Source organism: Lemur catta, chromosome 10 (assembly GCF_020740605.2).
Source record: "Lemur catta isolate mLemCat1 chromosome 10, mLemCat1.pri, whole genome shotgun sequence".
NCBI classification, from domain to species: Eukaryota; Metazoa; Chordata; class Mammalia; order Primates; family Lemuridae; genus Lemur; species Lemur catta.
Window position 1 is genome coordinate 53,836,281 of NC_059137.1, and position 25,646 is coordinate 53,861,926.

The window sequence follows — 25,646 nt, forward strand, 5'->3', positions numbered from 1 at the left end:
TGCCATTGCCTTAATCTATGCTCTCTAATATAAGCCCAAGACCTGGTTGTACTATCATTAGTTCTTGTCTCTCTTTGGTGAGTTATTTACCCTATTGCCAGAATTATTTTTCCAGAAAATAAATTTTAATGATTCCTACCCTCCAATTTCCCTCCCCGGTGTCTCTACAGGCTCCACCACGCCTGCAGGGACAAGTCCCAGTGAGGCCATGGAAACATTGGTTTTCTAGCTCCTGTCGTTCCGGAGCCAAGTACTATAGCCTCACGGTCATTAAGTTCTCTGGGTTCATTATGATTCTGTTGCCTTAGCAAATGTCCTTCCTTAGCAAGGAATGCCTTTCCCTTTCCTGCCTCTCCCCTATACTATCCTAATCTGCTCATCCTTCAAAATGATTCATGTGTCACATCTCTTCCAAATTCTTCCTGACTCTTGCTGACAGTATTGGATTTCTCTGTACTCAGAACTTAGCCCCTCACATTGCAGTGTAATAGTTAATACTTACTGTTTTTCACAAGATTGAGAGAGTAGAAATTAGGTACCTGTCCTCCTCCTTCTTTGCCATTTGCTTCAGTGACAGTGGCAGATAAAGACTTTGGGGGCCTGAAGTTTATAGAATTTGAGGTGGTCCTCTTAAATAAAAATAACATATTACAAAAATTGTGACTACAAAGTTAGGTATGAGGATACTTATTTATTTGAATGAGAATGGAAGGATTCTGTGCAAGTGTCTTCCTGTGCCTCATGCCTAGGAATATGTAAGTGCTCAGTTAATACTTGTTGAATAGTCGCAGTGTTTTTTTGGGATGTGTCATACATATTGATATCTATATATGTGTGTTCTATGTATCGATATCTAGATGTATTTAATTTTTTTTTTTGCTATTGATTTTCTTAAAAGTAGGAAACAATATCAATTAACCATTCTGATGCTAATATTGTTAATAATGTCTAATGCTTCCATACCACTTTCCATTTTCTGAGCACTTTTGCATACTTTTATCTTAACGGGATTCTGACAATTAGGTAACAAGGAAAGTGACTCAGACTTAATGTGTCTTACTGTGTTTAGTTACTTGGTGAGTGAAAGAAAATAGAGTTGAAGTTCTTTCTTTGAGATCAGATTTCACTTTGGTGAGGAAAATGACTCAGTTCTTCCTGTGCATCTGTAACCTCAGTCAACACCGTCCCACTCTACCTCCTGTCAGCCTGGTGAATGCTAAGGAATTTTCTGGGAGTTTTCTAAATCATCTTGCTGCCAGTCCATCTTTGCATCTCTTCTCCCTTTTAGCTTCCTCACCTCATTATTTCTTCTTCCTTTCCTCTCCTATTTGTTTATCTGACTCTTGCCGTACATCAAATCTATTCTTCTCCATCTGTCTTTTCTGGTAGATAATGTAATACTTGCAAATATCAGTACTTTGAGCTGAATTTTGGAGTTTATAATTCTTAGGTTCATTTTTGCTTCTTTGAAGAACTATGGGGTGTAATTTTTGGGATCCTTAATAGTACAAGTAGTTCATATAATTTTCAGCAATGGAAAAGGGAATGTAAAACTGTGTACTTTACTACATAGGTGAGACATGGTATAATTTGCAATTCCCAACCCAGAAATGATCAATTTTGATTTGTGTTAAGGAGTTACTGATTTAGTAAGCTTGCTTAATCTGATAGCAATTGGAAACAGTAAAAATTGAGATATTAGTGTATAGACACTAATAAAATACAAAATAAAAATAGCACTAGCTTTTGCATGCTTATTACTTCCAGGCGTTTGGTATATGTTATTGCTAATGTGCACTTTACAAAAAGGAAAGAGCAGTTCACAGAAGTTAAACAATTTTCCCAGGATCTCACAACTTGTAAAATGATAGAATGTTTTTTAAAGCTGGGTGCAGTAACTCACGCCTGTAATCTCAGCATTTTGGGAGGCTGAGGTGGGAGGATTGCTTGAGGCAAGGAGTTCAAGACCAGCCTGGGCAACATAGCAAGAACCTGTCTGTACAAACACCCCCCCCCAAAAAAAAATTAGCTGGGTGTGGTAGCAGGAGCCTGTAGTCCCAGCTACTTGGGAGGCTGAGGCAGGAGAATCTCTTGAGCCCAGGAGTTAGAGGCTACAGTGAGGTATGATCCTGCCACTACACTCTAACCTGGGCAATAGAGCAAGACCCTGTCTCAAAAAATAAATAAATAAATAAATAAAACAAAACCAAAAAACCAATTTCATGAACATAGAGGAAAACATTATTTTTTTGAGCCTTAATTTCATTATCTGAAAATGGGGGTATCTAATACAATCTAATATGAAGTTATTGGTAGGACTAAAGGAAATGCGTGTGTGGAAAGCATATATGCTTTGAGAAAACAGGGATATGTGAAAACTGTTTCATAAACAGTTCCATATCAAGCAGTAAAACTGATACCAGGTTCATTGCCTAAAAAATTCACTTATGGAGACTATTTTATTCTCTGGGAAAATCATTATTATAGTAGATGCAATAGCAATCAATTCTTTTTTTTTCTTTTCTTTTCTTTCTTTTTTTTTTTTTTTGAGACAGAGTGTCGCTTTGTTGCCCGGGCTAGAGTGAGTGCCGTGGCATCAGCCTAGCTCACAGCAACCTCAAACTCCTGGGGTTAAGCGATCCTACTGCCTCAGCCTCCCGAGTAGCTGGGACTACAGGCATGCGCCACCATGCCCGGCTAATTTTTTCCATTTATATTTTAGTTGGCTAGATAATTTCTTTCTATTTTTAGTAGAGACGGGGTCTCGCTCTTGCTCAGGCTGGTCTCGAACTCCTGACCTCGAGCGATCCACCCACCTCGGCCTCCCAGAGTGCTAGGATTACAGGCGTGAGCCACCATGCCCGGCCGCAATCAATTCTTAAATGCAATTTTATTATTAGTTATTTAATAGCATTTTTCAAAAGCCCCAAATAACAGATTGTTGCTTTAATTTGTGTATTGCAACCAAGCCTACATTTTAGACCTTCTAATGATGAAAGATATTTGGAAGTTTTGCCTCTTGAAGGAAGCATTTGGTGGTGGATTTGTGCTTGAGGAATAAGGTTGCTTTTTTAAATCAGCAAAATGGCAAAGTTTAAACGTTTTGTAACTTAGGGAATCTGGTCAGGGTGAACGTCCAATCTGATTGAGTTAGCCTTTTAAACTTTCTTCATTCTTTATTCCTTCTTCCTTCTTCTCCCTTTCTGCCCCTAAATCCTCTTGTAGCTGAATGAATTACTTTTGGCTGACAGTGTTCAGATAATTGTAGATGTTATTATGGAGACTTTTCAATACCCCATATAATAATGGCTATAGAAATCTGATTGCTTAATAAAAGGTCTAGGTTAGGTGACTTTGAGAAGGTTAGTAATCTTTTTGACCCTCTTCTTGTATATTTGTGCAATAAAATGTAGTATTAACAAATTATGTGTTTGGAAACAGTAAAAGCTCACAAAATTTTTTTATATCTTTTAATAAGAATTGATACTTGAAAATAATGTTGATTTCTTCTGCCAGCCAAATTTAAGGATTCTGAATTGCTCCGTGAAAAAGTATTGTAAAGAATGGGCTCAGAGCAAAAGTGTTTGCTCACGAGCCCTTCTCAGTACATGCATGGTAATGGTAATTCTCTATGCGGAGTTGAAACTAAACCAATGGGGGGTGTAAACCACGAGTCACCACAAGCATAGTATAGGAAAGAAAAACTGCCACATTAAATATTACTCCAGTATTCTGTTTTCTTCCCAGAGGACTTCAGATCAGAAATTTGAACCTTCCCTTCCTTGAGTAAAGTTTGTAAACTTTATCTTTTTTCTTATCCACATTCATCAAAGGGAAATTATGAAAGCCACAAACTGAATTTAGGAGGCACTGATTGATGGGGAAGGATGAAAATATCTAATTATGTGTAGTACTTATAGCTCAGTGAAATCTATGTAGGCGATATGATAGACGACACTCTTCATAATTTTTGTAGAAAAGATTCCAGAATAGGAGAAGCAATTTGGAACAATAATAAGGCCAATGGTGGAAGTAGAGTTATTTTAAGAGTCAGGGAGAAAGCCCTAGAAAATGACCTTGGGAGAATAGTGTAAACTTGAGGTTGGATGGGGAGAGAAGTTGAAGCAGGATGGCTGTAATATTCTGGTTCCCCTCCTACCTCCCATTTCCGCACTTCTGTTTGTATTAGAAATATTGTCTCTATTCACTATCCTGTGCGCTTTACTCCCAGGAGTCACTCAGTCACAACTGACAAGCCATGTATTGTTTTGCTCCACTAGCGTCATTGAGATCTCACAAACTCAATGAAGATCCTGTCTGAGAGGGCAGCTGAGAAATGACAGTCATCTTCTGTACTGTCACCTCCCGCTGCAGTTGATAAGTCCTAGCAGAGACCAGCTGCCAGCTGTGTTTCTGGGTCCCATGGGTAAGTACCCATGTTTTTTATAAGCACCAAGGACACAGTCTACTTGGGCTCATTGGAGGATTGCCTCCTTCCAGGCAGGCAAAAGGGCAGGAGGTAGGAGCCTGAAGTAATTTCTCTGGAGAATTCCTTGCCAGCGTAGGAATTACCCTGGAGAATTCTGTGGCATAAAGTTAATGCTTCTACATGTTTTAAGTTTTCCCCAAGAAAATAACATGGCTGAAACAAGTGCTTTATGGGCAGCTAGCTTTCTCTGGAGTACAGCATTGACAAATTGTCATTCACCTGGAAGGGCAGCCCTTGAAGGAATCGCCCTGCCTTGTTCTGTCCAAGAAATATGCCTGGCATGTTGCATCTTGGCTCTTACCACTGAAAACGTGGGCAACAAACAGAGGCAAACTGCCCAACAACCTAAATTCCTTGAGTTTAATTAGGGGATGAGGGAACAGAAGAGGCTAAATCTTAATTCTCAGAGGACTTAAATCTTTTCCCTGAGTCACCATATTTGGTGTGTTAATTTGGGGGTAGGTCCCTGTTCTATAGGGATATGCTAAGAGAACATTAAGGAAGGAAAGTATGTGAACATGGATGTCCAGAGAGAAAGTATTAGAATTCATAGTTCTCTAATGTGTATTTTGGACTCTTTTTTTTTTAAATTATGGATGAGGGTTGAGGGAGAAAGAAAGTAATATTTATAATACAATGGACTATAATACAATGGACTAATATATTTTTTAAGAAGGAAAGTTCAGCCTTTCAAATAGTTAAGTAATAGTAGTCTCAAGTTCTAATCTCAGATACACCACTGATTTCTTATGTAATCAAACCTTAGTGAGCTTTAGTTTGTCACCTATGTGTTTTTTGAGACTCCTTTCAACTCTGTAATTGAATTGACTTCATTGTTGAGTATAAGCAGTAAATAAGGGTACTTAAAAGCATCACAAAATATGATTTAAATGTGTAATTCTGGAAGTGAGTATGAATCTGGTAAAACGTTTTTATAAAACTAGTATCTACATGTTTTAGAGAATCTGCAGTTAAGGAAAGATGATACATACTTTTTGAAAGGACAAAGCATTTCCACCGAAGGCCAGCAGCCTTAAAAATAAAAGTAACTTTCAAAACCAAAGTAAATTTAATGAACATATTTGTTAGTATAAATACATTTGTTGTATAAATATAAGTAATAAAATATTTTAATTCCTATATTATATGTATTTTCATTTTCAGTAGAACTCCCCCACCTCGCTTTAGGAAACTCCTAAGAAAAAGGAATGATATGATACCAAAACTTTAGTATGTGGATTCTTGGTCAAAGTGATGATTTTCAATTATGCATATTTATATAATTGTGGATTAACATGCCACTTCTCCATATTTTAGTATTAGCTTACGTATGTTATGTGACTGTTCATTGTATTGAAATGTCAATTTGCATACTCATGAAAGGTAAATACATTTTCTTGTAATTGAAGCAGATTTATATTTTTGTACTCTGTTAGGTTCATCCATCATTCCCAAACGTAAGGTTTTGGTTTGCACTGTTTGTATGTTCAAAAGCAGAACAGCAAGAGTTGTTCGTCACTTCCTGTCCTATTGCTCTGTGATGTGGAATGGGCCAATCCAGGGCCGTAAGCATCTCCTTCTAAGGGTCTTATCTCAAACAACTTGCTGAAAGTAGAAGCAGAGTAGCCATCAGAAAATGAGAATAAAGCTTTGTTTTTAATGGTAAAACTGAAGATGATTCCTTATGAGATATTAAATTTTGAGGAAATCTTTTCATAATATTTCCCTTAGTTGTGCTGGATTTAAATAATCTAGCCTAAAGAAATTATTTTTCTGGGAACCTTTACCAATGGTAAAAAAAACTTTTACCAAGTAAATTAGTAGTTTAAGGTGAATTTTTTTTTTTGCCAAGGAAGGATGGTAGGGAAGATTTGAAAGATTATGAATTATGAAGGGTGGTCTAATCATCTCTAGTCCTAGCCTCCGAAACTAGATATTGTTAACATTTTCACATATTAACTGTTTTGGTTTTTTAAATTTTTATTATGCAAAATTCCAAATATACCTAAAGACAATGAATCTGCATATATTCATCATTCAGTCTTAATAACCATTAGTTCATGGCCAGTTTTATTTCTGAACTGTGAGCCATTTCCTTGTCCTCTCTAATTTCTTTGAAGCAAATTTCAGACATTGCCCCATTTTATCTATAAATATTTCAACCCAGTTGCTTTTTAAATGTGTAATTTTAAAACACTGTAAGAATATAGTTTATTGGAAAAAAAAAAACCGAACCTCCTCTTTGACCTGTCCTTTATCTGAGGCTACCACTTCTATTTCTATAGCCCTAAAAATTACTGCTGTGATTTTAGAATGTGTCCTTTCAATTCTTTGTTGAATATAATGAAAGTACATATATACTTATTTGTATGTAGCATATATTATTTTAAAAATATAGATAAATAAACTATACTTATTCTATAACTCAATTTCATTTGGGATCTAGATTGAATCTGTTCTTTAATAAATGAGTCTAACTGATTCGTATTTATTGTAAATATGGATATCTGGATTTATTTCACCTCCTTGTTTTGTGTTTTTTGTTTGCTATGCTTTTTTCTTTTTTCTTTTTTTCTCCACTCCCAATCTCCTTTAGATTGCTTGAGTATTTTCTGGTAATCTTTCTTTCTCTTGATATATAAATTATGTATACTCTAATTGATTTTATTAGTGGTATCTTAAATTTTAACATACATATTTGGTTTATTTTTTTAGTGGAGTTTGAAGTAAGAGCACTTTAATCCTCCTATGAATGGAATTTTCTAGCCAGAAATATTTTTATGAATTGTAAATATTGTTCACAGTTACTGTTGTTTCATTTATATAATGAAAATTACTTGTTATTTAGATCCCACACCTCTTTTTTCAACAGTGGATCTATGTTTTGTTTGGTGGCAACCTGGTGACTCCTCTGAGGCTCTGAGCAAGACAGAATACTTCATAGTATTTTATTCACCCACCAGAGTAGGAGCTTCTCTGTGCCTTGTTTTTCTGATGTAACTATTTATTCTGTCAGATTCTTAATTATCTTCGTGGTGCTATTAAACTTATCTTTGCTTCTAAGCTCCCTCAAATCTTTTTGGAAGTAGAGTGTTCAAATGAAGTTAAGGAGGAATGGCATTTTGTAAGCTGGGATACTTGGGTTGGATTGTTTACGATGTGATGATAAGGTGCTATGTTAAAGCTAGCTGTAATAGGTAGGTGTGTTTGAATGGAGCAAACAGCGCCTTATACAAAGTGCCTCTGGCAAAATGGGTATCAGTGATTGTGATAGTAGGGATATAGGGACCAATTACTCTGTTTCCCTTTGATTGCCTGTATTGGATCTCCCAAGGAATGCCTGCCTCTCTGTCAGTTGTATTCTATGTCTAGCAACTGATGTGTTTTTGCTCTCTCATAACTTTGGCTTGCATGTATCCCATTTTAGCTTTTTCATCCCTTACTCAGCCTTCTATCTTCCTCAACCAATAATTGGCTTATTCTCTCAATATTTCTTATCTTCCCAAGAGAGACTGATTCATTTCTACTTTTCAGGTCAGCACTGAGATTGACTTCCCTTGGGTAAGGAGCCCAATCCTGGTTCCCTTGGTTATGGTTGGAGGAGAGGTGTGAATCATAGTGCATGAGGGTATATTCCTTGAAGGCGAGGTGCTATGGGAAGGTTGAAATCTGTATTATCTTGGGCTGCCATAACAAATTACTTACATTAGGTGGCTAAAACAACAGAAATTTATTCTCTCACAGTTTTGGAGTTTGAGAAGTCTAAGATCAAGGTCTGACAGTGACAGAGTTTGGCTTCTGGTGAGGGCTCTCTTCCTGGCTTACGGACAGCTACCTTCTCCCTATGCCCTCGCATGGCCTTTCTGCAGTGTTTGTTCTATATATATGAAAGAGAGAGAGAGAGAGATTTTTTTCTCTATTGGTTTTTGTATTAGATTAATTCTGTTGAATTAGGACCCCACCCTTATGATCCTATTTAACCTTAATAGTCTCCTAAAAGACTCCAAAGTCATTCACATTAGGGGTTAGGGCTTGAACATAGGAATTTTGTGGCAACACATTTCAGTCCAGAGCAACGTAAGGTCCTATATCATAAGGTCCTATTACTCAGCCATTCAAACTCTTGATAAGAAAGGTATTTCTAGATATACGCTGACCATTCCTTTTAGTTTTATCATCCAGTCAATAACTCAAGCAGGAAAGATGGGATCCATCCTAGACTCACCTTCCTTACTTCCACATTACTAGCTCATGTTACTTACAGCTCTTAATTAATTCTTGAATCTGTCTTCTATTTTCATTTATTTTCACTTTCATCTTTATTTTTGAAAATGCCTCTTACCTGGCCTCCTTATTCCCAGTTTCTCTTGATTTTTGTATGTTTTCCACACCACCACCAGAGTGATCTTTCTAAAACACAATCTGACCATGCCGCTCACTTTGCCAAAATAAATTGCAAATTAAATCTAAACTCTTTAAGAATGGTATGGAGGGCCCTCAATAATTTGGCCTTTACTCACATCCCTAACCTTATCACCTCTGTCTTTCCTTTTCCCTCAGCCTCAATCCAGGTACTGTATAAGGAACTACTTGCACTGCCCAGAAGGTACTATGCGCTTCTGTCCTTATGTGGGGGGCTCTTTCATTACACTTTCTGCTTTGACTAATTCCTACCTATTATTTAGGACTCTGTTCAGGGGTCTGTGACTCCAGGAAGCTTTCTCTGACTCCTCAGTTTGGGTTTGGTATCCCTCTTTTATGTTCCTATATTTTAATTGTCTGTTTACTCCTTTTTCTTTCATTCCCTTGCATGTGAGCTCCTAGACAGTGTCCTCATTTCTCTCCAATTCTGCCACCCTACCACGTGCCAGTCATGTAGGCGCCCTGTGTATATTTGCTGAATTGGTAAATTATGGAATTTGAGTTCTTTTCAAACCCCTTGGCCTCCTCTGCACTTTCACTTTAGACAGGTAATTTATCTTACGGTTTTATAAAGGAAGGACAAGAATATCAGTCAACATTTGAAGTAGGTTGTAAAGTTAAGGTTCCTTGATACTTGATTTTCTTTGACTTTGAGAGCAAAATAGAATTAATACATTTTATTATTGAAGAAATTTGGGAAGATTTATACATGTCAACTTGAAAATAAAAATTGTGTTTATGAATGTATTTTTGATCAAAGCCTATGAAAGTAGGAGACGTTCAGGAGAACAGATGCTAAGAAAAGGCTTAGTGTTTTCTGTTGGATGACTGTATGATGTTGCTGGGTGCTGTGACGTTTCTCTGCTTTTGGAGCAATAGTTCAGTAATGTTTCCCCAAAGTAGGAATTATGACTGACAGGATTGCTGTCATGAACAATTGAATTCACGACAATCTACCTACAACTGACTCTAACTGCTCCTTTGTCTGCTAACTTCAGGTAGTGCTAAGGCAGCTATGAATGAAACAAATGCTAAATTTAAATGCAATAACAGATGCTGAGCAACTTTGACAAGCTACAAGCCATTGCAGCAGGCTCTTTTAATGTTGTATTCCTTTTTCAGTCAGAATTGTTTAAGATAACTAGAAAATTGTATGCATTTAGGGCAGTTTCTCTTCATAGAGTTATTTTTAGCATAAAACATATTTTCACTTGTTGGTTGCCATATAATCTGCACCAGACAGAATGATTCATTTTATGTTTCTAACACTGATTCTCTACTACATAAAAGCTGTGCCTACACGTTACTAGTACAACTTGTTGAAAAGTAAAGTGATTAGTCAATTAATTAGTTCCTGTTTCTAAATAACGCCAAATATTCTGTTTGATTTTTATTCCCTGCTGACACTAGTGTTATCAAACAATTGTTGGGAAATCATATGGTCACAGGTAAAATCTTTAGAGCTTTATTAAGGATTTGGCAACTCTGTCATTATGTTGAAGTTGTACCGGAAGCCTGAAGGCCTTAAATTAAAAATGATTTTGTAAATTTAATTTTTTTCTAGGCTAATACATACATAGTAGGGTTAGTTATAACAGGGCAGCTTAGTGATTTTGAACCTTGGGTTCTAGAATCAGCCCACTTAGGTACAAATTCATGGCTCCAATAATTATTAGCTGTGTGACCTTGGGCGAGTTACTTAACCTTTCTGTGCCTCTCTTTCCTTATCTGAAAAATGGGGGTGATAATAGCCTACATCATAGAAGTTTTTTAATGGATTAAATGAATAAATTACATGTAAAGGATTTAGTGCCTGGCATAGCTTAGACTTGCTTAAAGATCTGATCTATTAATCATCATGACAGGGTCAACCAAGGTACATGGAATTGGGGCTGATTTGAAAAAAATATTTTAATCCAGCTTTTTGGATATTCTTCCTCTGCCCTCAGAGCTAAAATACTTACAGGTTCTTCCAGATAAAATAACAGATGCCCAGTTACATTTGAATTGCAGTTAAATAACAGATTAGTTTTTAATATAAATGTGTCCCAAGTATTACATGGGACATACACTAAACAATTGTTCATTTATCTGAAATTCATATTTAACTAGGGATCCTGTATTTTTATTTGATAAATATGGTAAGCCTATATTTAGATATACAATTAAAGAAACACAAAAGAAATGCAGTGCAAAGTAAGTTTCTCTCATTTTCTTCAGCCCTGCCATATCCTGTTACTAGTGTCTTTGAAAAACTTGCAGAAAATCTGTGCTTTTATAAACTTATAGGGTGACTTTATACAAGTAGTAGCAACATAATACATTGTTCTCCTCCTCCTCCTTTTTTAAAATAAAATTTGACAATATATTTCCACCTTGTGATTTTTGCAAGATAATATGGAAAATGCAGTGTAGTGTGATGCAGTTTAGGCTTTGAACTCAGGCACAGTAGGGTTCAAATCCAAGTTCTCCACTCACTAGCTGGGTGACCTTGAGTAAGACCTCAACCTTTTTTTCTCTGTTGTGTTATCTGGAAAATAAAAGAATGTACCAGGCACTGGAAGATATGCTGGGGAGCAAGATAGTCAGAGTCCTCACTTACATGATGTTACCTGTGTAAACTGTGCTTGCCCAGTGCTGTGGTGCCTAACAGATATTGAATTCATTAGCCATTCATGATAAGTCTTATAGTTCTGAGTGCCAAGCCTACTGAAAAAGATTTTAGGTTCAGTTATAACCAAATGGTGACATGGCTACAAGGAGAATACATGAATAGCAGCTCAAGGGAAACTAATATTTTCTACACAATTTGAATACATTTGTTCACCCCACCCCCAGAACATGTGGGATACATTCCAAGACCCCCGGTAGGTGCCTGAAACCATGATACTAACCCAATCCTATATATACATAGGCATACTTTGTTTTATTGCACTTCCCTTTATTGTGCCTCACAGATACTGCAGTTTTATAAATTGAAGGTTTGTGGCAACCCTGCATCAAGCAAGTCTGTTGTTGCCATTTTTCCAAAAGCATGTGTTCACATTGTGTCTCTGTGTCACATTTTGATAATTCTAACAATTTGAAACTTTTCATTATTATTGTAACTATCATGGTGATCTGCAACGAGTGTTCTTTGGTGTTACGATTCTAATTGTTTTGAGGCAGCACAAACTGTACCCATATGGCAAACTTAATTGATAAATGTGTGTGTGCTGACTATTCTCCCTTTTCTCTTCCTCTCCTCAGGCCTCCCTATTTCTTGAGACATGACAATATTGAAATTAGGCCAGTTAATAACCCTACAATGGCCTCTAAGTGTTCAAGTGAAAGTAAGAGTCACACTTCCCTCACTTTCAATCAAAAGTTAGAAATGATTAAGCTTAGTGAGGAAGGCATGTCTAAAGCTGAGATAGGCTAAAAGCTAAGCCTCTTGTGCCAGGTAGCTAAGTTGTGAATGCAAAGGAAAAGTTCTTAAAGGAAATTAAAAGTACTACTCCAGTGAAAACATGAATGATAAGAAAGCAAAGCAGCCTTATTGCTGCTGATAGGAAGAAAGTTGTAGTGGTCTGCGTAAAAGATCCAACCAACCACAACATTCCCTTAAGTCAAAGCCTAATCCAGAGCAAGGCCCTAAATCTCTTCAATTCTAGGAAGGGTAAGACAGGCGAGGAAGCTGCAGAAGTTTGAAGCTGGCAGAGGTTGGTTCATGTAGTTTAAGGAAGCCGACTCTATGACCTAAAAGTATAAGGTGGAGCAGCAAGTGCTGATATAGAGGCTGCAACAAGTTACCCAGAAGATCTAGCTGAGATAATGGAAGAAGGTGGCTACACTAAATAAGAAATTTTCAATGTAAACTAAACAGCCATATATTAGAAAATACTGTCTAGGACTTTTATAGCTAGAGAGGAAAAGTCAATGCCTGGATTCAAAGCTTCAAAGGAAGGGCTGCCTCTCTTGTTAGGGGCTAATGCAGCTGGTGACTTGAAATTGAAGCCAATGCTTATTTACCATTCTAAAAATCGTAAAGCTTTTAAGAATTATGCTAAATCTACTTTCTATGCTTTATAAATGGAACAACAAAGCCTAGATGATAACACATACATTTACGACATAGTTTACTGAATATTTTAATCCCATTGTTAAAACCTACTCATCAGAAAAAATTCCATTCTAAATATATTATTGCTCAATGACAATGTACCTATATGTACAAGATTAATGTTGTTTTCATGCCTGCTAACACAATATCCAATCTGTAGCCCATGAATCAAGTCATAATTTTGACATTCAAGTCTTATTTAAGAAATATTATATACATTTTATAATGGTGTAGGTGACAGAGACAGTGATTCCTCTGATGGATCTGGGAAAAGTCAGTGAAAAGCCTTTTGGAAAGGATTCAGCAGTTTACATACCACAAGATCATTCTTGATTCATGGGAGAGGGTCAAAATAACAACATTAACAGAATTTTCCAATTTTGAAAGAAGTTCTACTGTAGGTAAAATGCTATCGAACAGCATTGCATGCTACAGAGAAATCTTTCATAAAAGGATGAGTCAATTCATACAACAAACTTTATTGTTATTTTATTTTAAGAAATTGCCACAGCCACCCCATTATCCATTTACTACCACCCTGATCAGTCAACAGTCAGCAACATGGGGGCAAGACCCTCCACCAACCAGTAGAAATATTAAGACTTGCTGAAGGTTCAGGTGATTGTTTGTATTTTTTAGCAATGAAGTATTTTTAATTAAGGTATATATATTGCTTTTTTAGATATAGTGCTATTACACCCTTAATACACTACAGTATAGCATAAATATATCTTTTATATGATTTGTGTGACTCTTTATTGTGGTATTTGCTTTTTTGTGTTAGTCTAGAACTGAACCCAAAATATCTCTGAGGTATGCCTGTACTGTTTGTTCTTAAACAAACATACCTGTGATAAAGCTTAAGTTATAAATTAGGCACAGTAAGAGATTAACAACAATAATTAATAATGCAGTAGAACAATTATAATAATATACTTTGTATTTTTAACTCTCATTGTGTTGAGGGATTTAGTACCTTGAAATGTAACAGCCATGTTTTTGAATGTACTTTGAATATTAATATAAAGAGGCTTACTTTTTATTAAGGATTTTCCTTAAAATCTTGAATTTTAAGAGTGATTGTTTAAACATATATGCACATTACATAAATGGTGAATATTACTGATCTTTAGAATCACCTACTCGTGATTTCTAAAATACGTAATTCTAACTTGTTCATACCTTCTGTGGACAGTTAGCTAATTTGAATGTCTATAACAGTCTATTCCATATCAGACTTTGTTCACTTTGGGTCCCTATTTCTTCCTTTAGTTTCACCTTACGTAGGGCACAGTCTTTGTGGCAATTTTGAACATTGGAACAGGGAGGAGAATCATAAGGTAAATCTTCCTCCTATCAAGAGGCAGCATGTTGTAGAAATTAAATTGTGGACTCTGGAGCTATACTGCCTGTGTTCAAATCCTGATTCCAACACTTAATAGTGGTCAGACCTTAGACAAGTTACTTATCTTTTCTGTGCCTCTGTTTCCTCATTTGTAAAGTGAGTAGATTGTGTGAGGCTTAAAAGACTTACTTAGATAGATGTTTCCAGTAGATGCTGTGTGTTTGCTGTTATTATTGCAGTTACCGCCCTAGCATTAGTGTCTTCTTGTTACCATATCCACGGCTCCATTCTTCTCCTATTGCACCTCTGATTTGTCGTCATCATTGGCAGCATGAATTACTCAGAAAAAACCCTCAGAACCTGGCATTCTTCTGACAGGTGGGATCTTTTTTGTACACATTGGCTCTGACCTACTGTTGTCACCCAGGTATCCTTAGATTTCCAAATAGTGTGCAGATGGGCAACAAGGGAAGGGTGATGGTGGGGTGGCAGAAGGGTGACAAGGAGAATTCATGGCTTCAGTGTGAAGAGAGTGGACTTAATCTCTACATCTCAGAAATTCTGTGATTACAAATGAGTTTGTTTATAGTTAGAACTGAATCCTTGATATAGGACTATAAGGCATAAAAAGGAACTTTTTTTTTTTTTTTTGGTAATTCTTGTCTCTTTGTTAGGGTTGTTAATGGTAAAATACCCTGACAACCTCAAAAAAACTGTGCATTTATTTTAGGGACATCAGAGTAGAGAAAAGAAAATGTGAAACTGTAATTTTTTTTTTTTTTTTTATCACTGAAGTATAGGGGAGTAGAGCTCTCATTTGGGAGCTACCATCAGTGACTTGCAGCTGAATTGGCTTTTTTTTTTTTTTTATGTAACCTTTATAAGAGTTTCTTGGGGGAAGAAAAAGTAATTCTATATCAGAATAACTGACTTGTAGTTGAACTTCTGTACAATAATGTTTTTCTCAGCTGGGAACTGCCTACTCTGTACTTTCTCTGCAGACTCCCCATAAATCAATGAGCTTGTAAGTCCATAGGTTATCCCCTTTATCATGAGTACTGCCTATCTTTGTGAATCAGTGTTTCATAGGGGAAAGAGGATAGAGCTAAAATTTTTTGTACATACCAAGCACTCGTGTGTATAATTTTATCCTTTTATTAATTTGTAAACAGAGATCCAGATTCAGAAAAGATAAGTGACTTAACAAGGGCATATTGCTAGTAAGTGGTCAAGTTGAAATTTAAATTCAGGTCATCAGATTCTCAAATCCATGTTTTTTCATTGTTATCATGCTTCCTCCTAGGCTATTTAGTTAAATACACCTTTGTAGACCTGGGCTTCTTTATATTGGTGTACCTTTACTTTTATTTTTTTGTTGCCAGATATTCATTTTTTTTTGATGGTAGATACCTAATAGGCTGTTTTATGAAAGAGTATTATATTCTCCTTATAAATAAGAATAAAAAATGTTACCAATTTATTTTTAAGATGTCCCTGTATTAGGCCTCATGAAACCAGGCAGCGTCTGGCATTGGAACGCTTATCTATATGGACTTAACATTAATCCTGAACACACATTTCATAGTTATGAGTTATGCTGTGAGCTGGAAATTGGGATACGTTATTTATCTCACTTAGCACAATACACCCAATGACTAAGTTTATTTTCTAGGAAACTGAGGCTGAGAATGATAGTCTTCTTGTTAAAGGCCACACTGCTATTTAAGTTTCAATTCCAGGTCAGAGCCAGTGCCCTCTTTTCTTGACACCAGGGGACTTTTTAAAACAAGTGCCAGTAGTTGAGCAATTCGACATTTAAAATGGAGTTGATGTTTTAAATAGTGTATTCTAAATTGGGATAAGGAAAGTCAATAAGTACTGTTCTCTGTTATTACACAGAGCTAATTGCAGGCATTGATGTTCTGTGCATCTGCTCATCTACATCACATGCTTCCTTTTTTGCCAAACGTATTTTGTGTTAAAGAGGTAACGGGGCAACTTGTTCTTTCTCAGAGCAATACCCTGTTTCACCTTCCAGATGAAGAATGAGAATGTGGTGGAAGATTCTTTTTCTTCATTGAAGGAATGACTGACTGACTTCCTGATGACTTAGGGTTTTCTGTGAGGCAAAAAGGCTAGATGGAACTAGGGTGATAATTGTGCAGAATTGTTGGGTAAAAAGTTTGAAGATGGGTTAGTGATGTGGATGTTGGCAGTGCAGATCTGTATCGAATACTTCAAAGAGTCTAGTTAAGATTGTTGTAGAAAGATGAGGTCTTTGTGGATTGAAGGAGTTGAGAAGATTCTTTTGAACAGGAAAGGGAACATTATGGTCAGGAGGGTATTTTGAAAACCTTTGAAAATCCTAATACTGTGCTTTCTTTGATTCAATTTTTCATCCATGATTTAAAGTATTCTCTTCCAGAAGTTCACATATTGCTTCTGTGTCACAGTTCATGTCTAATTGGTATGTGTGTTTGTCTCCCCAGTTAAGACTGAGAGCCTTTGAGGGCAGGATCAAATCTTCTATATTTTACATTTTTGCCCACAGAATTTCTTATACAGAGTCAAGTAAGCTCCTTATTCTTTGGTTAAGGATCTGTAAGTGAACCCAAGATTATAGCATTCTGTATTGAGAAGCTCTTAAGGAAATATGTTGGAAACTTCTACTGTCTTATTGGGGACATTCTCAAGTGTCCAAGCAGGACAAAATGGAATAATGAAGAAGCCAGTATTAGGGTACCTTGAGTGGAACAGTGTTGACTACAAATCCTAATAAAGATTTTCAACTTAAAAAAAACAGAATTTATGCCTTTTATCTTACTATGCAAGTATTACATATAAGATAATTTTGAATAAGTTTTAAAATGATTACTTTTTTGCCTGTGAAGAGAATTATCTTAAGTTAAATCAGCAAGATTTTAATGGTCAAAAGAATTATAGTAGTATCAACTGTTTTTTAGAGTATTTAGTTTTAAAATACAAAGTTCTGACAAAACATAACCATTTCATTTTATTTCTTTTCTCCTCAGAGTTCCTCTTCAATTGCTATTTTTAATCATTGTAGAGAAGAACACTGAACTTTGAAAAAATGTTGGAAACCATTGGTAAGACTTATTCCTTTCTGCCTACTTTTATAAGAATTGAAACTCCTTCCATTGGGATCTTTGATATATTATATTATGTTATAATATAATATGTTCTACATGGCAATATTCTGTCTATAGTAACTTAGATTTAAGTCCTTACCACTGGAATTGTACTAGGGTTATATGTTTCTGTAGTGGGACAGTTGCATCTGAAGTATATAAAAAAACACATCATTTGTAAGCAAAAATTAAAACATATGAAATATTCTTCTAATTATAGACTTTAATAAAGCTTAATATAAGCCCAATTCTGATTTATGAACTCAATTCTCGTTAATGTTTATTTCTGGATAACACCTGAAAGTTTAACAGTATTTTTAATGCTGAAAGTAGATTATTACTTTTATTTGTGGCAGATCAAGAACTACTGAGCTCTTGCTCTTAATTGATAAAAAGAACAATAACACTTAGGCTGACAAACTTCATGAAAGGCAGTTAAATTTCTACTTGAGAAAATTTAGATTGAAATATCCAAATTTTCTGGACTCATGTGTTCATCCTTTTTCCCCACTACTCTTTAGTTTTAGAGAAACCAGTTTGCAGAACTGGTTTACAGGTGTCTCAGGTATGTTCCATACCTGCAATCATCTGACAGTCCCGTCCCTTACCTACTCCTGGTAACTCTTTGGATAGGACTAATGGAAAGTGTCTGGATTTCAATCCAGCACCTTGATGATTATGGCTGAAAACTTGACAGCTTAGGGTTATTAGGTGTAGGGTGAGAGTCAGGGGCAGTGAAGGGAGAAGGAGCTGTTTTGTGATCATGGAGATTATTACTGTGACATTTTTTTCCTTTTTTCCTGTCACTATGCTGGTAATGAAAATTCACAGATGTCCTTTTCATTCGTCCTCCATGTTGTACTCAAGATGCATACTGTAAAGACTACTAGTCCACATAGGAATGTTCCTTACAAGAAAGTGGAATGGAAAAGGGAGACAGAATGATTTAAACCCTTATTTTCTAGTCTTTATTCTGTTATCTATAATTGAGTTGCATACCTTCCAATAATTGACATGGGAATCAATATTAGGTTTGTATTCTGAGATAACATGGGAAATATGACACAGAATAAAATTCTCATGTGTATTTTTATCATTATTTTTAAAATTCTGCATATATGAGTAAATATTGTTCATTTCGATATGTGTGTATGTGAACTCATAATCAACATCAGTTTGTGTTTTAATTACCCCTTTTTTGTGCAATTTCAGCTTGCCCCACCCCCTTTCACTCCCCTAGTTTTTTTTTATTACTGTGATGTGACAAATGTATTTTCATAGATAACGTTTGTTACTACCATGAATCTACTAGGACATGTATCTGAACAATCTCCATTTAAAAAAAAATTTGGCTTTACTTAGAAAGTATAAGTACGTGTGTATTTATATGTATGTGTTTCAGGGAGATGTTTTTAACTATTATTTGTGGTAGTTCCATTGTCTGGTGGAAGTATGGATGTAAGATGCAAGGACCATTAGGACATATTTATTTAAAATATTTACTTTTTCAACTTTGTGCCTGATTCGTAAAGTACTCAATAATTATTTGAATTAGATTGGTTTGAGGCATATGTAAGTATGCTGTTTGCTATTTAATTTTGGGAAAGACATTTAAAGTATTAAAACATACTCTATTTTGTATTTTTTTTGTACCTCTATATTAAAAAACTTACCTTTTTTTTATAATTTTTTATTCAATTAAAAAGAGACAATTCTTGTACACCTGAAAGGAGTAATTTTAGGATTTCTACAAGATGGAGTCCTCATAGGTTGGACATATGTCCTTTGAATCCTGTTACTGACTAATACTGCTCTTTGGTATAGACAAAAATCGGGCCTTACAGGCAGCAGAGCGCTTGCAAACCAAGCTGCGTGAACGTGGGGATGTAGCAAATGAAGACAAACTGAGCCTTCTGAAGTCAGTCCTGCAGAGCCCTCTCTTCAGTCAGATTCTGAACCTTCAGACTTCTGTACAGCAGCTGAAAGACCAGGTAGGGCATTATTCGTCCAAGCAGGCATTCATGACATGACATAGATCTTGTGAAAGACTTGCATTTTTCTGAAAGGCTGATTTTTCTGTGTTTTAATGAATAGTTAATGAAGTCATTTAAACCTCCAAACGAGACATTCAGATTCACTGTGACTTTTTTCCTTCTAGTTATTTTTGTAATGGTTGTTGCTGTATATCGTAGATGATATGACATTGTGTTGAAAGCTGTGTGGATGCCGAAGAATGAATTCCTACAGGAGAAGGGGATGATAAAAATATGTTTAGAGTAGAAGGCTGTAGACTTGGTTTCCATCATCCCTGAGGCTCATTGTTCATGTGATCTTGCTTATTCAGATTCAGACATTCAGTACACTTATAAAATTTCAGATAAGCCTGGATTTGCATGTGTAATCATGTGTATGAGGAAGGGAAATCACCTCTATTTTGACAGTAAAAGGAATAATTACATTGTCATCAGTTAAAGGAATTGCAGTTCTCACTTCTTAAAAGAGTGTAAGTAGCAATTGCTTCCATGACAGCGTCAGATGGTGATAAACATTAGAACTTCTAAATGTAACACAGTGTTTTTTCTGTAAAAATTATGAGCATTAAAAAGCCCTAGCATTTATGTTAAAATTGAAACATCACAATGACAGAATGAAAATTGAAGTCACCTGTTCTTTGAACTTACTAAATTTAATAATAATTTCTCAGGTTTTTAAAAAAATATTTTTAAAAGGGTTGTTATCTTTATAAGATTTGAAGTCAAGCTAATTATGCCTTCACTCCAAGTTAGTTCTCATTCTAATGTTTTTACCATTAATTTAATGGTTATAGATGACTTGCTAGCAAATATTTTGCCTTAAAAGGTTAAAAATGAAATTTAAAGACTAGTTTCATAATTTAGTGAAAGAACAGCTTTAATTAAAAATTAAAAATCCCTAAAAAATGTGCCTAATGCAGAAGAACAAATAATAGTAGGAATTTGTTAATGTCATGTAACTTCTTAATCTAGATATTTTGTAGCGAAAAAAGTAAATCCAGAAGAATCTTCTAAAATATTTTTAGTAGTGAATTTCTATTTAATGATTTTAAAAGGCATGATCATGAATTTAAAAAGGTGTTTTTTTTGTTATATGTAGTTGTGTTTGTCCGCTTTGCAAGTTACTGAAAAGATTGGTTTTTGACACTGATTTTCAGAATGGATTGGCAAGCTTTTGGAAAAACCAATATCCTGAATAGAAGCATAATCATGATGTGGAAAATCATCTGCTTTTTCAGAGTGTAAAGAGGTTGAACAGATTATCTCCTCTCTTTATTATATTATGTGAAAATATGGTTAGGGTTGGAGGAAAAGTTGAAACAAAAAGGCAAGTGTATTGGGAAACACTACTAGCCAAGTGAGATAACTGTTGAAATTTCCCTTCTAGCCAGCCATATGCAAGGAGAATAATCTTTGAGCGTACTGCTTCTGATGAAAGGAGGGGACGAATGGGCCTGCTTGTTGAGCTTGTTTTACCATTTCCAAATGGAAGTAGGATATGGGCTCTAAGACTGCTTGGTTCCCATGTGATTCAGATGAAACCTACTTATAAGTCTATTGGGTCTGCAGCTAAGGAAAGTATGATCTTATTTTAGTGATGATAGACACAAATATATTTCAAGACTAATTAAGTTGTGAGATCTGTGAATTCTATAGGCAAGTCTTACATGTTTTTGGCCTTTGGACTGCTTGGTCAGTTCTTCATCTAGAGGGGAAAACTAACACTGAAAGAGACCAAGAAAAACATCTAGTTTACACCCTGTAGATTACAGTGGCGTAGAGAGGTTAAATGACTTCTTTATGAAAGTAGAGCCAGAGCTAGAACTCAGTTTTCTTGGCTCACAAGGCATGGCCCTTTCCCTTTTTTGACTCTGCAGTCTATTTTACATCAGAAACTTGGTCCCTAGATGCCAAGAGTTTCATTTTGTTTAAAACCATTTATAACTTCTTACAGTTTCTGTGACTCTTCATTTTATTAATTAATTAATTTATTTATTCATTCCTCTTTATATTTCTTTTTGGAGAGAGGGTCTCACTCTGTCACCCAGGCTGGAGTGCAGTGGCCTACCATGGCTCACTGCAGCCTTGAACTCCTGGGCTCAAGCAAACCTCCTGTCTCAGTCTCTGGAGTAGCTGGGACTATAGGCATGCACCACCGCATCCAGCTAATTTTTTTTCTTATTTTTTGGGAAACAGAGTCTCGCTATGTTGCCCAGGCTCATCTTGAACTCCTGGCCAAAAGCAACCATCCTGACTCAGCCTCTGGAGTTGCTGGGATTATATACATGAGCCTCAGCGCCCGGCTTGACTTTTCATTTTAATCCCTATACTTTACTAATTCTGTTTCATTTACCAGTTTTTTTCCTTGAATGACTAGAGTAAAAATTTAAAAACTTGTTTTATTTTCTATTTTAAAATCTAAACCTAAATATTCTAGATTTTATAACGCCATATATAAATTTTCTATGTAGTTTACCAACTGATTAATATTTATAATTTAATAATTAATTAATGCACCTAAGGAATGAAAAATTTGTTTCATGCTTTTAAACCAGTGGCTATACAAATGTGACCAATAGCTAGCTCATATTTATTACCTTATACCATATACCTTATATGTTTTCAGATGTATAATTTTATATGCATGACAGGTACAAGTTACTATCTTCATCTTTTTTACTAGAAGATTTAATCCTCTGATTCTTCCCCTCCATCATTCTCCTTTCTTTTAGAGAAGCAAAAGGAGTGAAAATTGAAAAGCCCGAGGTATGTGCAGCATATTGGAGAACATGATCATATTGTTGCATTAATGACAGATGCTGCCATGCCATGTTGAATTAAGCCTGCAATTTTTTTTCCCTCAGATCCTTCTCGTTACTTCTATTCAATAATGTTTAATTTTTCCAATTTGCTTCTTTAGCATTAAGACTGCCCTTAGAAATCAAACTGTTTCCCTTTGGCAAATTAAACACTTGACAGGTGTGTAACTGAGAGGGCAAAAAAGCCATGCCCTGAAGGGATGTGCTATTTAAATATTGTCAAAAATATTAACAGGTCTGAGAGTATAATTGATGCCTCTGTTTAACTCTGCCACATTGTGTATTGTTCTAACCGCCAGCTAAAAGGATGTGTGCCATTAAACCTGAATAATCTCTAATAGCTCCAGTTCATTTCCTATTGCATGATTCCTGTTTAAGTGAAGAGCAAAAAAAGAACTGTGACTGTGTGTCAATGATCTGTCAAATGCAAATTCTCAAGTAGTGTCCTCACTGTCACCTAGTCATCACAGCTAATAACTACAGGGCTTAATGCGTATTCATGACAAAAATCCAGCTATTGTGGGGGAAATAAACATGTTAGCAGTTTAATAATAGAAACTTGTCAGCCTTGCGGATATTGGATTTGCATATTTATTCTGTGAAGTGTCTCCAGTCCAGTATAGGTGGATGCTACTTTCCTGATTAATTAATTGCCTTGCCTTAAGAATTGACCACAGGCACTAAATTAATCTTTTTACCAGGAATTATCTCCAGGAAAAAGTGAATTAAAATTATTAATTTCAATAGAAATTTAGGGCTCAAACTTAAAAATTGACATTGCTAAGATTATTTTTAAGGCTATGACAACAGAGACCAGTTCTCTAAGATGGACGAAATAATGTGGATAACTCAGGTTACAAAAGGTGCTTATATGGCAAATAAGCCTTGGAGCACAGAATATTCTGGACTCTCCTTGTTAATGATCTCCAGTCTTTTTGGAGTGTGACATTCTATTGTTTTGTTGTTGGTGTGTGTTTGACATTTTCAGGTTTCTAGTTCATTTACCTTCCTCCCCCAAAGTGTTGGTTTATGCACATATCATTTAAATGCTTAAGGTATAGGCACACAAAATTAGGGCAGATTTTTCTTTGGAAATTTTATGACGTCTCTTGAAATAACTGGAGAGATGCTGGGTTAACATAGAATCAGGGTTGGAAATTACTATTCAGTATTGATGAGAGTAATTAGATCAATTAAAAAAAATCTGTATTCTTGAAATGCAATCTTCATGGTGTAAAATTTTTGTTTTATATTTCAATGTTGGTGTGCTTTACCTGATTACATTCCAAAAAAGAATTTGAAACAACTTCTGATGGCAAAACTTATTAAATAATGGATAATTCATAGGTAACTCTAAATGAAGACCCAATAGAAATATCACAGAATTAGATATAACAAGGACCTTGAGTTACTAAAATTGAGTATTCATTTAATTTCAGTTTTCTAGGAAAAAAAGCAAAAAAAAAAAAAGGAACTGAATGATTCTGTATCATTCAGTGTGGGACATTATTCAGTGAACCAATTTTCCACTGGCCATGGGAGGGTTAATCTCATGGATGTTTCTATAAAAGCCTTGTATGCATTTATTAATAAACTTTGTTGAACATCTGAAATCAATAAAAATACAATTAATAATAAGGTGGAGGTTCTCACTATCTAGAGGGGAAAACAGAACACCAGGGGAAAATAGAAGGTGAATGGTAAAAGAGAAAGGAATGACTAACTTTGCGTAGAAGAAAATTTCATGTAGGAGGCAACAATGTGTAAGATGGGTCTTGAAAAATGAGTAGGAGTTTTCTGCAGAGATGGGGGAAATTATTTCAGGTAGAGGGAGCAATGTTTACAAGGTTACAGAGCAGTTATCAGCTGAGGGTAATTTTATACTCTCCTTCTCCCAGGGACACTTGGTAATGTCTGGAGTCAGTTTTGATTGTCATAATTGAGGGGTAGGGGAACTGCTACTGGCATGTAATGGGTAGAGTTCAGGGATGCTGCTAAGCATCCTGCAATGCACAGCATAGCCCCCCACAACAAAGAGTTATTGGGTTTATAACGTCTGCATTGGTGAGATTGGAAAACCCTGATACAGAGCCACATACAGACCTATATCATTAAAGCAATAGATTATATGAGGGGTGTTGGCCGGAGAGGAAACTATGGAGCCAGATTGTGAAGGACGTATTAGGTAAGGCATTTGTTTGTTTATTTTTTTATCGTCTTTATTCTTTTGCATTCAGTTTTTTTTGGAAATTGTATCAACTTTATAGTCTGACCTTTCTATTAAATATGATATTTTAGCAATCATTTTATTTTATTTTTTATTTCCCTACATTCTTTTTATTGTGGTAGGAAACACATAAAATAAGGGAATGGTTTTAATGACATTTTGATGAGTACAATCTTTGATTATAATTGTAAAATAACACAAATTATTTTTCAAAGGAATACTTCTTTCATTTTCCTGATACGAAATATATAGCATCACATGCTACTTTAATGTCTTTTCTGATGAAGGCTACGTGAGGTAATGTATACCATTTGTGTGTGTATACATATACATATATATATATATTTTATGCTCTATCTTAAAACAGGAGCAAATTTTAGAAAACCTAAAGATATAGGTAGTCAATGTGTACTTCAGAGGTTTGGTTTTAAATATCTGAGGCAAGTAAGGGATGTTAAGTGGAACACTATCCTGGGGCAGGTCTGAAGAGTCTTTAAGATGTAGATATAGATTTGTAAGACTGCTTAATCAAGTTCATGGCCAGATTGTTGAGGTATGCTGCTTTTTAGTAGTAGCATCAGCAGCTTGGAAAATTTGTTTACATTTATTATTTTTAGATTGATAGAAAGATGAGAAATTTTGGTAACTGTACATTTTGTTGCTCTATTTTGGATTTGATAATCAGAAGGATGCTGTTTTGTGTGTTTACATCTTAAAGAGCAGAAACGCTTGTTTCCCCAGCTTCATTACTTATATAAATGACAAAAACATGACCCTCTCCCTATGGTTTCTAATTTGAAACTGAAGAGAAGATGATTCATCTGCAGGCTTGCTATCAGTAAAAGAGAAATGACTACTGTCTCCCAAGAATGTCTAGGTTAAATTATAACTTGGTGTTGGTGAGGGGAGGGAGGACAGAAAGAAATATGCCTTGATTACATTAACAGGAATTATCTAAAAATGGAATGGAATTCTTTCCAGTTGATGTTGTTTATGAAAATGAAAAAGATTTTTCTTACCCCTGAAATAGTTTTACTTTTATGATAGCGCATTGTAGCTG

The 25,646-nt window shown here is 35.4% G+C and overlaps 1 protein-coding gene across 2 annotated transcripts in view; it reads left to right on the top strand.

Moving 5' to 3' along the window:
* The window catches only part of MPDZ (multiple PDZ domain crumbs cell polarity complex component), a 163,831-nt gene that overhangs the window by 10,187 nt on the left and 127,998 nt on the right, over positions 1-25,646 (top strand). For both annotated transcript variants that reach the window (XM_045563965.1, XM_045563964.1), the window contains exons 2-3: positions 17,391-17,465; positions 19,332-19,498. In XM_045563965.1, the coding sequence (XP_045419921.1) occupies positions 17,450-17,465; positions 19,332-19,498 (183 nt within the window). In that variant the 5' untranslated portion in view covers positions 17,391-17,449. The remainder of the gene's footprint in view (positions 1-17,390; positions 17,466-19,331; positions 19,499-25,646) is intronic.